This window comes from Saccopteryx bilineata, chromosome 11, assembly GCF_036850765.1.
Source record: "Saccopteryx bilineata isolate mSacBil1 chromosome 11, mSacBil1_pri_phased_curated, whole genome shotgun sequence".
Taxonomy (NCBI): Eukaryota; Metazoa; Chordata; class Mammalia; order Chiroptera; family Emballonuridae; genus Saccopteryx; species Saccopteryx bilineata.
Window position 1 is genome coordinate 50,922,064 of NC_089500.1, and position 12,920 is coordinate 50,934,983.

At 56.2% G+C, this 12,920-nt stretch overlaps 1 protein-coding gene across 1 annotated transcript in view; it reads left to right on the plus strand.

Annotated features, from left to right (window-relative positions):
• EMILIN2 (elastin microfibril interfacer 2) overlaps positions 1-10,378 on the plus strand; it is a 54,445-nt gene extending 44,067 nt beyond the window's left edge. The window contains exons 5-8 of the mRNA XM_066247096.1: positions 4,518-4,916; positions 6,222-6,254; positions 6,796-6,924; positions 9,386-10,378. Of these exons, the coding sequence (XP_066103193.1) occupies positions 4,518-4,916; positions 6,222-6,254; positions 6,796-6,924; positions 9,386-9,723 (899 nt within the window). The 3' untranslated portion in view covers positions 9,724-10,378. The remainder of the gene's footprint in view (positions 1-4,517; positions 4,917-6,221; positions 6,255-6,795; positions 6,925-9,385) is intronic.
• The last annotated feature ends 2,542 nt before the right edge of the window (positions 10,379-12,920 follow it).

Below are 12,920 nucleotides of genomic sequence, written 5' to 3' on the forward strand. Positions count from 1 at the left end.
AGTGCTGAGACTCTTATAAGGAAAGTCAGCATCACTGCCCCACACCTCCCGTCGCCCTTCTCGCTCTCGGGGGCAGACACGTGCCACTCTTTCAGTCCCCGTCCCCCATGACGCTCGCCTCCATACTGCTAAATTGATTTATTAGCTTTAGATGTCTCTCTATGCAGATATTGTAGATTGTAGTATTTAGATGTTATAGATTATATTACTTATCAGCTACAGACGGCCTACATATTAGAGTCTCTCATGTCTCCCTGCTTCCCCTCCTCCCGCTTCCACAAAAATCAAGTCAATCCTGATGCTACTATGAGGTAAACAGCTCAATCATAGCTAACACTTTCGGTTTTGCTTTTTTGCTGAATTAATAGTAGTGTTGCATTATTGGCTAGATTTTATGTATCTGTTTTGAAGTCTTCTCACCCTTCAGCATTCTCTTAATACAGTTTTCCACGGAATCAAATGAATCGTATTTGTTGACTCCCCTCCTGGAATTCTCTTCCTCATCCAATCTGAACAGCTTCTCTAGTCTTGCTAGGAGGCTGAAACTTCCTTCACTACCATCCTAGAAATTTCCTGAACCGCTTTCCTGTCTGAGACCCTTTTCTTTACTTTTTTTCTTTTTTTCAGCCCTGGCCAGTTGGCTCAGTGGTAGAGCATTGGACGGGTGTGGATGTCCCAGATTTGATTCCTGGTCAGAGCACACATGAGAAGTGACCATCTGCTTCTCTTCCCCTTCTCCTTCTCCCTCTCTTTCCCCACCTCCTGCAGCCATGGCTCAATTGGTTTGAATGTATCAGCCCCAGACCCTGAGGATGGCTCCATGGAGCCTCCACCTCAGATGCTAAAAATAGCTCAGTTGCGAGCATGGCCCCAGATGGGCAGAGCATCGGCCCCGGACGAGGGTTGCTGGGTGGATCTAGGTAGAAGCACATGTGGAAGTCTGTCTCTCTATTTCCCCTTCTCTCACTTGGAAAAAAGAAGGAAAAAAAAGTTTCTTTCTTTCATGGTTCACTTTCTTGTTTCAGTGGAGCACATTTTCCAATTCTTTCTCTCTCTCTCTTTCTTTCTTTCTTTTTTGAGAGCAGATAGATAGACAGACACAGGAAGGGAAAGAGATGAGAAGCATCAACTTGTAGTTGCAGCATTTTAGTTGTTCACTGATTGCTTCGCGTATGTGCCTTGGCTGGGGGGCTCAAGCCAAACCAGTGACCCCTTGCTCAAGCCAGCGACCTTGGGCTCAAGCCAGCAATCTTGGCATCATGTCTATGATCCCGTGCTCAAGCTGGATGCGTCTGCTCTTAAGCCAACGACCTTGGGGTTTCAAACGTGGACCTCAGCATCCCAGTTGATGCTCTATCCACTGAGCCACCATTGGTCAGGCTCAATTGTTTTTTTTTTTAAGAAACTGTGCTTGAGGGAGAGTTTTGTTTGGTTTATAAATATAGCGTGTCTTTTTTTTTATTTTTTTTTATTTTTCTGAAGCTGGAAACAGGGAGAGACAGTCAGACAGACTCCCGCATGCGCCCGACCGGGATCCACCTGGCACGCCCACCAGGGGCAAAGCTCTGCCCACCAGGGGGCGATGCTTGCCCCTCCGGGGGGGTCGCTCTGCCGCGACCAGAGCCACTCTAGCGCCTGGGGCAGAGGCCAAGGAGCCATCCCCAGCGCCTGGGCCATCTTTACTCCAATGGAGCCTTGGCTGCGGGAGGGGAAGAGAGAGACAGAGAGGAAGGAGGGGGGGGGTGGAGAAGCAAATGGGCGCTTCTCCTATGTGCCCTGGTCGGGAATCGAACCCGGGTCCCCCGCACACCAGGCCGACGCTCTACCGCTAAGCCAACCGGCCAGGGCAAATATGGCATGTCTTAAACACGTCTTTTTTCTAGTAGTCTAATTGACGGACGGTTGTGGCTGGCTATGGAATTCAAGGTTAATAATGAAGTTCTCTCAAAATTACCAGGCGCTGGTCTCGTTTTCCACTTTCTAATACTGTTGTTGAGAAGCCTGATGCGCCCCTTCTCATTCAAAGTCACCTGAAAAACTCTTTTTCCCCTGAAAGCTTATACGATCTCCTGTTTATCCTCAGTGTTCAGAATATGCCTTGGTTTGGGTCTTTCTTCAAGAATTGCGCTGGGATTATCTTCTTCAGTGTGAAAAATTGTGTATGTATTTGATAATTCTCTCCTTACCATCTCACCATCCCTACGTCCCAGTTTTTCTTGGCAAAGACTTCTGGGTGACCCTCTAATGTTCTTATTCACTCCTATTGCCCATCCTTTTGTCTTCCTATCTTCTGAAAGGTCATTTTGATTTTATCTACCAACTCTTTCATTAAATCTTCTTCCTTTTGGCAAGCATATTTTAGATCAGCAACGTCTCATCCTTACCAGGTCCTTTTTTTTTTATTTTTTATATCAGTCTGTTCTTGCCTCTTGGATGATGTCTTCTGTTTCTCTGAGGGTATAACATGTTTATTTTCCTGCACTGTTTCTTCAGAGTTCCTTTGCCTTAGTTGGTTGGATGGCTGTTTTGGTCTGGATCTTTCATATTGAAGGCTTTCCTTGCACGTCAAGTGATCTTGACTGTGGTTCATATTTAAAGATGAGGCACAGATAGGGCTTCCCGCCTGTGGGCTTCCCTCTGGAGTCTGTTTGAAGGTCCCTTTTATCTCTGACCTGAGCTAGCTAATAAGTATCCTGGAAGCTGAGCAGGAGAAAGGTGCTGGGAGCCTCCTAATTCAGTGTGCAGACTGTGACTTAGTGTCTTCAGACTGTTCCCTGTCCTCTACCGTGGCTGGTACCTCCGTGTCCGAATCCCTCTGCCTGTTTCTCTAACCCAGGGGTCCCCAAACTACGGCCCCGCGGGCCACATTCGGCCCCCTGAGGCCATTTATCCGGCCCCGCTGCACTTCCGGAAGGGGCACCTCTTTCATTGGTGGTCAATGAAAGGAGCACATTGACCATCTCATTAGCCAAAAGCAGGCCCATAGTTCCCATTGAAATACTGGTCAGTTTCTTGATTTAAATTTACTTGTTTTTTATTTTAAATATTGTATTTGTTCCCATTTTTGGTTTTTTACTTTAAAATAAGATATGTGCAGTGTGCATAGGGATTTGTTCATAGTTTTTTTTTATAGTCTGGCCCTCCAACGGTCTGAGGGACAGTGAACTGGCCCCCTGTGTAAAAAGTTTGGGGACCCCTGCTCTAATCCAACCCTTCCTAAACAGGGTCCTGGAGAGAACTGGGCCTGACCCATTCCACTGATTGGCATGAATTACCTTCTCATCTAGAGTGGTCCTAGCTCTGTATTTCCTTGGGAGAATGGAGGACAGGGTCCCTCCGCCTTGCTCTCTGCAGGGCTCAGTTCTCTCACGGAGCGCTCGGCAGGAAAGGCGGGGTGAGAAACAAGCTCCCTCTGGGGTGGGGGTGGCTGAGCAGCCCAGCTCTGTGGGTAGAGAGAGTGTGTGTTTAATGTGCCATAATGACCTTAATAGTAAAATTAAACTAGACAGTGGGTCAGAATGCAGTCACCGATTTTGCCAGGACAAAATTGTATAGCTGCGGAACCTGGGGATTGCAGGCACCCTGGGGGCCCAGAGCGGTGTGTGTGCGTGTGTGTGTGTGTGTGTGTGTGGGGGGGGGTGGCTTCTGAGGGTGGTATCTGGCCAGTCCTGGTGATTTTTAGGTAAGGAAGGCTAGTTCCAAGAACGTATTTATTGGGGGCAGCAGTTGTGTCCCAGCGCCATCACAAGAGGGCAGGAAGGTGTGAAGAGACGCTTCCTATATTGGTGACGGCCAGGCTGTGGTGAGAGGCGAGGGCCCCACTGCTGCTCTGGGGCCGCTCTTGCTGCAGAGGTGGCTGGAGCTCCCTGACACCTGCCTGGGCCACCTCGGTGTCTCTCCCCGGGTCGCCCTCAGCTGGTGAAGCCGTCCACGAGCTAGTGGTGGGAAGGTAAGGCAGCAGGTTGCCTGCACTGATGGGTGGTGCGTCTGGTGTGTTACGCAGTGGAATCAGGAGTTCTTGGTGCTGGTTTTGGAGAGTGCAGCCATCACTTTGGGAGGCTGAAAAGCCGCTCCCTGGGCAGGGCAGGGCAGGGGGGCTGCCGCTGGCCTTCGTAACGGCCCCCAGGCGCCAGAGGGCAGCTGGACACGCGGCCCCTTCCGGAGGGCAGGCAGGCTGTCCGCAGGGGGCTGCTCCGCTGCTCCTGGCCCCGCGCCCCATGCCCACAACTGGGTTGGTGCTAGCACAGCACAGCTGCCCAGGCACACACTTCGGTCTCACCGAGGGGCTGTGGCCGAGCAGTCAAACCTGAGGTGGGGTTTTTTTTGACACTCTGATTTTTACTATGATGCTACAACAATGCTTTTTTAAAAATTTTTAATTAATTGTGTTTACATAGATTCTAGGGTCACCCTGAATGCATCCCCCCCCCCATATTCCCCTCAACATCTCTCTTGCCCCCCTCCCTAAAACCTGAGGTTTGTAACTCTGTGTTTCTTTCCACTTCCCAAATGCTCAGCGGAGGAGCCCTCAGAAGCGCCCCCGCCTCCGCCCCGAGGGAAGGTCCCCCAGGTCCCCGAGAAGCCCCCGCAGCTGGCAGAGGTCCCCACGGAGCCATCTCATCCAGAGCTGACCCCTCCACTGCCGCCGAGGCCCAGTGCCTTCCCACCTTCTAAGGACGCTGAGCAGCAGCAGCCTGCTCTGCCCAGGAGACCCCAGCAGCCACTGCCCCCGCCAGCGCGGCCCGGCTGGACAGGGCTGCCCTCGCTGCCCGGCTCCAGCGGGGTCTTCATGGAGACTGGCGAGGCGGGGCCTCCGGGGAGGATGGGCGTGTCAGGAAGGGGCCTGCCCCACGGGGTGGACGGCCAGACTGGGCAGGTGCCCGTCCCCAGCACGGAAGGCTTCGCAGGAGCACCAGGTAAGGCTCCTGGCCAGCAGGCCCCTCTGAGCCGCAGAGGGTGTGTCTACGCGGAGGGGCGGCCCGAGCCTCCCGGGTCTGCTGCAGGGGCTTTGAGGGTTCAGGGTACAAGGTCCAAAATTTAGCTCTCCAAAGGTGCTGCGATCCTGAGGGACCAGTTCATGCTGCTGAAACCCCCAAAGCCTCGGGCACCCCAGGGACAGTGCAGTAAGTTAGTCTTAGAATTGCACCTATGGGCTGGAAACCCGAGGCCACGGGGAGAACTCACTGATCCCCCAGCAGGAAGCGCTCCCGGGAAACCAGATGTGTGCTGTGTGCGCGCGTGTGCAGCAGCAAAGACAGCCGCCGGCCGGGTGGCCTGCGCTGGCCTCGGAGTTTCTGTGAGCGTGAGGGAGGGAAGCCTAGTTTGGCGCTCGGCTAATCAGTGCTCCGTGCAAGTTGTGTCGGCAGCATCCGGGGCAGGCAGCGGCGGTGGGGTGGTGTCGGGTAAAGGCCGGAGAAGGAAGGAAAGGGGAGCAAGCATTTGTGGGATCCCCACCATGTGCCAAGGACTAAACCAGGCACTCGATTTCTTATGGCTCTCCTGACAGCACTGTCAAGTTGTTCGTTCTGTTTACAGATGAGGAAACTGAGGCTCAGGGCTATGACATATAAACAAATATTTTCTAAGCAGTTTGTTTTTTTATTAGTTTCATGCATCGTGGATGCTTATACACTGTTGGGCTACTGTCCACCCACCCAACCACCCACCCACCCATCCATCCTTCCACCCACTCACCCATCCATCCACCCACCCATCCATCCATCCATCCTTCCACCCATCCATCCTTCCACCCATCCATCCATCCATCCATCCACCCACTCACCCACCCACCCACCCATCCATCCTTCCACCCACCCACCCACCCACCCATCCACCCACCCATCCATCCTTCCACCCACCCACCCACCCACCCATCCAGGTGAAGCCCATGGACAGACAGTGCTCTTAGGGGGGGAGCATGGTAGATGAACATAGCCCGATTCGGTCTGTGGACCTCTCTCCATGGCTTGCGAAGCCCAGCGCCTCCTCTCCCTCATCCAGCTCACCCCCAGGAGACCCTCCTGCTCCAGGGAAAGGCGGGCTAGTGAGCAGCCAGTGCAGCAGGTGCATCTGTGCCTAGGAAGGTGGCTTGGAGTGGGTGCCCTTGCTCTTTGTCTAGTTAAAGAAATAGCACGAGGAGCAGGGAGAGAAAGAGGGGCTCTGGAAGATGAGGGGCTGCCTAGAATTTTGATATTCCATTCCCTTCCCATTTTGTTTTTCAGGCTACCTCAAGTCACCTCCCATAGCCGCCCCAGGTGCGTCTGCCAGGCCAGGGCAGCCTTTGCCCCGCGTGTCCTCCTCCCTCTGGGCTGTTTGTGTGGGTGGAGACGGGGGCACAGCCCTTCCCCACCAGCCAGCTGCAGGCACAGCCTCTGCTGACGGCAGTGGGTGGAGCCCTGCAAACTTGGCTCCCCAGAGAGCGTCCGAGTCATGCTGGAGACATGAGATTTCCCCTCGTGCATGACTCCAGCTTGTGGAGCTTGCCCAGAGGACCACGGGGTGGACCCAAGCCTAGGCTGGCCCTGACCAGCCCCCTGGGGCTCCAGGCTTTACTGGTTCTTCAGTAAGCAAGCAGCTCCCTGGCATTCCCGTTATCCAGCCCCCGCCCCGCCCACCCACACAGGCAGTGTCACCCGTAGACCCCTGCAGTGCCTGTCCCACCACGCAGCTCCACTGTCCTCCCGCCCCTGCGTGCTTCATTTGAAGACAAAAATCCAATGGCGAGCCTGCCTCTCGGGACAGGCACCCAGGCCCCGTCACCACCGGCCTGTGACCCCCTCGTCCTGTCTGTTCCAGGGGTTCCAGTGCCTTCTCTGGTGTCCTTCTCTGCGGGGCTCACCCAGAAGCCTTTCCCCAGTGATGGAGGCGTCGTCCTCTTTAACAAGGTGCTGGTCAACGACGGGGACGTGTATGACCCCAGAACTGGTAAGTCTTGCGGGCGGGCTATCCGGGGTCATGGGAGTGGAGCCGCCTGGGGGAGACGCCCCAGCAGCTGCCGGCACTCGAGGGGCAGTTGGTAGCCTTGCTGTTCCTGGTTGCGGGTCTGGTGCAAAGGTTTCCGGCTCGCGGGCTGCAGGGCCGGTGGGTGTGCAGTGAGTCTCCAGTCAGCACGCCAGCCCTCGCCGTGGCTTGTCCCTGACTGTGCAGCCACGAGGGGCTCTGTCAGTATGTCGTCCTCGCACCTGGAGCAGGCCAGCGGGAGATTAGCCCGCCCTGCCACACTCAGGGAGAAGCTTGTGGTTTATGATGAACAGAGCCCCCAAAAGGGCGGTATCCCTTCCGGGAGAGTGGCCTGTGTAGGGTCTCCTGCTCCGGGACAGAACCACTTTAGCTGCCTCGGTCTGCTTGGGGCACCCGTACTGTCCCCCCCAGCCCACAAGAACGGGTCACCCTAGGATCCTGCTTCTGGGGCTCCCCGCCAGCCCGCCCTCCGAGCCTGGGATTCTGTCCCTGGGGACTGGAGGCAGAGCCCTTGCCACCAGGTCAGACCTGGGCATCTGGTCTCCGGTGGAAGGGAAGGCGGGTCAGGGCCCCACGGGCGTGTCCCAGGGGCTGTGTGTGCTTCCCTGCAAGGCCATTGGCAGCCCTGGGGAAACAACTGCAGGCGTGCCTGGGGCCAGTCAGGGTGGGCTCTGAGGCAGGTGCCGAGGGCCCAGGCGGCCTCGGGGGTTCTCTCCTGAGGAGCCCGGAGACCTCCTGTCAAATGCCAGCAGACTGAGTGCCAGCGTGGATCCTCCAAGGGCTGTGTGCACATGCGCAATGGCCGGTGGACTTCCAGGAGGTCGTATCGAGTTCCTTCTTGGCCATCGCCCCTGTTTGCCCTTCCTGGCCATCAGGCCAAATCCCACCTGTTCTTAGGGCAGTGGTTCTTAAGTGTCAGTGAGCATCCATCATGTGCAGAGCCTGGGAAAACGGAACTCCGGATCCTCCAGGCTGATTGCAGGGGCACTGGGGAGCCTGCGTCTAACAGCTCCCGAGGCCCGAGCAGCCAGCCAGCGTGGGAGAAGTGCTTCTCTGCTCTCAAGCACAGCTTCCTCCACGGCCCCCACTCCGTGCTGCCTGGGTACTGGGGACAGCCTGTCCACTGCGACAGGTCAGGGACCTTTGCCAGCAGGAATGGTGACCCACACTCTCCCACGATCCCAGGATGTGCGGCCCAGAGCTTCTCACTGAGCAGGTCCTCAGTGAAGGAAATTCTGGTGGCTCCGAGCAAGGCCCCACTCAGGTGGACGGAGGGAACGTGGAGGCCCGGTGTCCGGAGCGCTGGCCGACTCTGCTCTCAGGCCCAGGTGCCCTGGGAGACTCCTGGAGCTTTAGGAGACAGTTAAAAGCTGGGAAAGAAGGCTGGGTGGCCTGGCATTTTTCAGGGCGAGTGGAGACCCAGAACCCAGATTCCTCTTCAGCTCCGGGGCCTCCGTGCTGTCAGCTCCTGGCACGGGCTTCGTGTTCCCAGGCTGGCGCTCTCCCGAGCCCAGGGAAAGCGGCTGCTCCCGGCAGGTTTGGCGTGGGACGTGCCTCCACTGTGGGGCCGCCTGCAGCTGCTCTGTAGTCGGTACATCTACAAACCTCTCCTCTTTCTCACGCCATCTCCACGCCCCTTACTACCACTCCCCTGCCTCCCCGGGCCCAGAACCTGTGGACTTTGGACTAAGTGAAAATCAGCTAATTTCTGGCTTTGACGGATGCCACCCACACGCTGGTCCCGTGTGGGAAACCGGCTCCTCCACGGGAGAACCGGCTGTGGTTGTCCCCCAGCTTCATGGCAAGCTCTGTGCATTGTGGGGTCCTGCCTCCTCAGAGGGCAGTGCAGGGCTTTATGGACATGATGCCCAGCAGCAGAGCTGGGTGGTGGTTCCAAGTTAGCTTTGGGCTACTTTCAGATAGAGGACACTCCCTCCCAAAAGGCAGCTGGAACCTGGGCGGCTGCTGCCTCCCCACTGCACCTTAGGGGCGGGGTAGCAGGCCACACACTGGGCCTCAGCCCTGCACCTCCACCAGGCAGGCCAGTGCCTAGGCTGGAGGACTGGGCTGCCAGAAATGGTAGAGACTGAGCTCCGTCCCAGCAAGGCCAGAGGGCCCTCCCCTGCACGGCGCCCGGGGGCAGGGCTCTCCTGCACGGCGCCCAGGGGGCAGGACTCCCCTGCAGCTGCCCTGGGCAGAGGTGAGGTATAGTAGGCCAGATGCCGGGGGTTCTGCAGTATTATCCTCTTCTGGATGTGACAAGCATCAGGCAGTGGATCTTGCTATGCAGACAGGGTGAGTGGCCAAGAGCAGTGCGTGCGGTTGGGCAGATGCAGGCAGGCTCCCTCTCCTGAGACCTGGTAAGCTGTCTCAAAGGGCTGTGATGCTGTCACATGAGCACAAGTGTCTGCCTTCTTCCTCCCAGGGGTGTTCACAGCTCCATATGACGGGCGCTACCTGATCACTGCCACCCTCACTCCGGAGAGGGACGCGTATGTGGAAGCCGTCCTGTCCGTCTCCAACGCCAGCGTGGCCCAGCTGCACACGGCTGGCTACCGGAGAGAGTTCCTGGAATACCACCGGCCCCCAGGGGCTCTGCACACGTGCGGGGGCCCAGGAGCGTTCCACCTCATCGTGCACTTGAAAGCGGGGGACGGTGTCAACATCGTGGTGACGGGGGGCAGGCTAGCTCACACGGACTTTGATGAAATGTACTCCACGTTTAGTGGGGTTTTCTTATACCCGTTCCTTTCCCCCATCTAGGGCACGGGGGAAAGAGCCATAAGACCTGGAAAGCTTTAATATATTCACTTTATGTATGTAACTGGAGCACTGGTCTAGTTTTCTGCCAACATCCCACCACCTCTATCAAGATAAAGGCTTTATCTGGCTTTGGGGGCCACCACCACACCCCAGAGTCCCCAGCATGCAGCAGGGAGCGAAACACGTGGGCACCAATTTCTGTCGCTCCCACAGGCCAGCTGAAGAGACGAACACGCCCCTACTACGAGCCAGGTCCTCCTCGGTCCCATCTCTGGCTTTTCCCCGTGGGCCTACGCTGGGCCTCCAGGGCCGCCCCGCAGGGCGAGGCTGCAGCATCGCGTCCTGCTGACGAAGGCGAGCCGCTGGATGCAGTCCGAGGAGGCTGGCCGGCCCAGTGGCTAGTCTTCACCTGAGAGCAGGCCTGTCCCCTGCTGGCTTTGTGCTTAGACTGCGTGCAGGAGAGAAGTTCAAACACTGAAGTGGCACGTGGCCACAAAGAGACCTGGGATTCCAGTCGGGGCCGCCCCAGGCCGGATTCACCAGGGCTCAGCACCTGTGAAGGGATCCAGTGAGACTGTCTGTGCAGCTGTTGGGCTCCTTGAATGACATGTACTATTTAAGTGCAAAGACAGGGAGTATCAATAAAGATGTAAAACCACTAAACCACTTCGAGTTATTAAACCTGGTGCCTTATGGATTGAGAGTTGTTGCTAAAAGTAAACTGTGGGAAGGTAGTTGACTTTTGGTAACTGTAGAAGATAAGCTTGAGTAAATGAATCTGAACCATTAACTTACCCCTTAGCATCCAAGATGCGCTCTTGGTTCTGTTTTGCTTGTAAAGACAGACCAGATGTGCTGGGAGGTCCAGGCCCCAAGTGAGCCCTGCAGCTGAAGGGGCCCCTCCAGGGGATGCTGAAAATTCACATCTAATTAGCAGCTGCCCACGCTAATGAGACCGCTGGCTGCCCACATCACACAGACGTGGCTTTAAGAGCCCCGGATTCCCAGGCAACAAGAGGCCCAACATAAAGCTGAGCACACAAATGAACGCTGAGGTCATGAGAGAAGCCGGCCTCCCCCCATGGAGAGCACATTCTGTCCCGGGAAGTGCAGGCACCTTCCTCCCCCTCCAGCAGCCTCAGAATCCGCTAGGCACACCAGACCCTCAGCTCCAGGTGGTCTCTGTTCACCAGGTGGATACAATCTGTTGGGCACTCAAGTGCCACTGGGGGAGGTGAGTCCCCCAGAGCCCAGGGAAAGATGTGGACACAGATACGTTCCTGTGGCCTGAATCAGCCTCACATGTGCTTATGCTATAAAAATCACTTTGGACTGTCCGGGACTGCTGTTGCCGGTAGATGACAGGGTGGCCACTGGCCACTGCAGAGGGGAGCCTTCCCCTTCACCCCCACCGCCAGGCGAGGGAGAAGCACCCAGGAACCCGAGGGGCTGGGTGGGAGTGGCATTCTCACCCTGTTCCCTGCTGGGAACTGGCTAAGGGCGGCTGTCCGAGGATCGCTGGCTTCCTAGCAATGACTCATGGGAAAAACCCCAGGGCAATGGCGCACTTTCGGAAACCCGGCTGGCACACAAATGCTTTTGCCGTCTTGTCCTCACACCCCCTGGAAAAGACCTTAACTCGGTGCCAAAGGGGATAAATGTGCGACAGTTGGAAGGCAGTGACCATAGACGGTTGGAGAGCACCAAGTAACACGTGTCTTCCCTCAGGGCATTTTGACTCACTGACTGAAAAACAGGTAAATTTCAGCTGTGTCCCAGATAGGCAAGGTAGAGTAACTGCAGCAAGTCCTGCATTCACTTCAAGACGAAATAGGAAGAACACCCGATCAGGCTCCATGTAGGAAAAAGCATCTTTCCGAATGGAAAGGCCAAGAGAAACCACGCATCACCCGGCTGGAGGCTGCGGGCCTGAAAGCCGGGGAGGGTGAGTGGGTCAAGGCCTGGGCCTCCGTGAGGACTCAGTGAAGGAGCTGCTGTTGAGAAACAGGGAGGGCACCTACGGTGAGCAGAGAAAGAGGGCTGGACGCTGTTTCTCCTCGCGTGACACATGACGAATGGCCACACTTGAAATGACTGAAAACAGAACAATCCGAGCAATACAGAATGCAAATCAATGCATACTGCACCTGAAATTATTTCCATGTTAGCGCATTAATCTAGCTCTCTCAGTGACTCTAACCTCGTCTCCAACTGTTTTGATTTGTGGTTTGAAAGGACAGAGATATTTGTGATCAGAGACACACTCAAGTCCACGCTTGCATTTTTTTTTTTTTTTGTATTTTTCTGAAGCTGGAAACGGGGAGAGACAGTCAGACAGACTCCCGCATGCGCCCGACCGGGATCCACCCGGCACGCCCACCAGGGGCGACACTCTGCCCACCAGGGGGCGATGCTCTGCCCCTCCGGGGCGTCACTCTGCCGTGACCAGAGCCACTCTAGCGCCTGGGGCAGAGGCCAAGGAGCCATCCCCAGCGCCTGGGCCATCTTTGCTCCAATGGAGCCTTGGCTGTGGGAGGGGAAGAGAGAGACAGAGAGAAAGGGGGGTGGGTGGAGAAGCAATTGGGCGCTTCTCCTATGTGCCCTGGCCGGGAATCGAACCCGGGTCCCCCACACGCCAGGCTGACGCTCCACCGCTGAGCCAACTGGCCAGGGCCTCCCCTCCTCTCACTGCCCTGTCAGGGAAGGACAAGGAAGGATCCGGGCAAACTCTAAGGGGTGCCGAGGGCAGCAGAAGGAAGCTACAGTTGACACAGGCCTTCTGAGAGCTCAGGGATGGAGCCCATGCGGCTCCTCCCTAAAGTGCTTGAAGCCATTTGTGGGGGCAAAAGCCATTTCCTTTATAATCAACCTCCCTGTGAAGAACTTCCTTTCTCTTCCCAAAGCACAGCCTCAAAAGCTGAGATCCCTTCCCCAACCTCTGCCCACGGCCATGGCCCGGCCCGTGGCAGGACAGGGGCGCTCCCACATGAAGGCAGGCGCACTCCGGGAGGGCTCTGGCGCTCAGCACATGCTGCATCTGGCAAGGCCCAGCGATCTGAGGGGATAAAAAGATGCTCATTTAAATAATGTGTGGGTGTGGGGTTTTGATCCAAGTTCATTTTGACTCCTGAGCTGATGAAAACATCAGGATTGCTAAGTAGTATTCACCCCGAGGAAGGGTTTAATGAGCAGGCTCT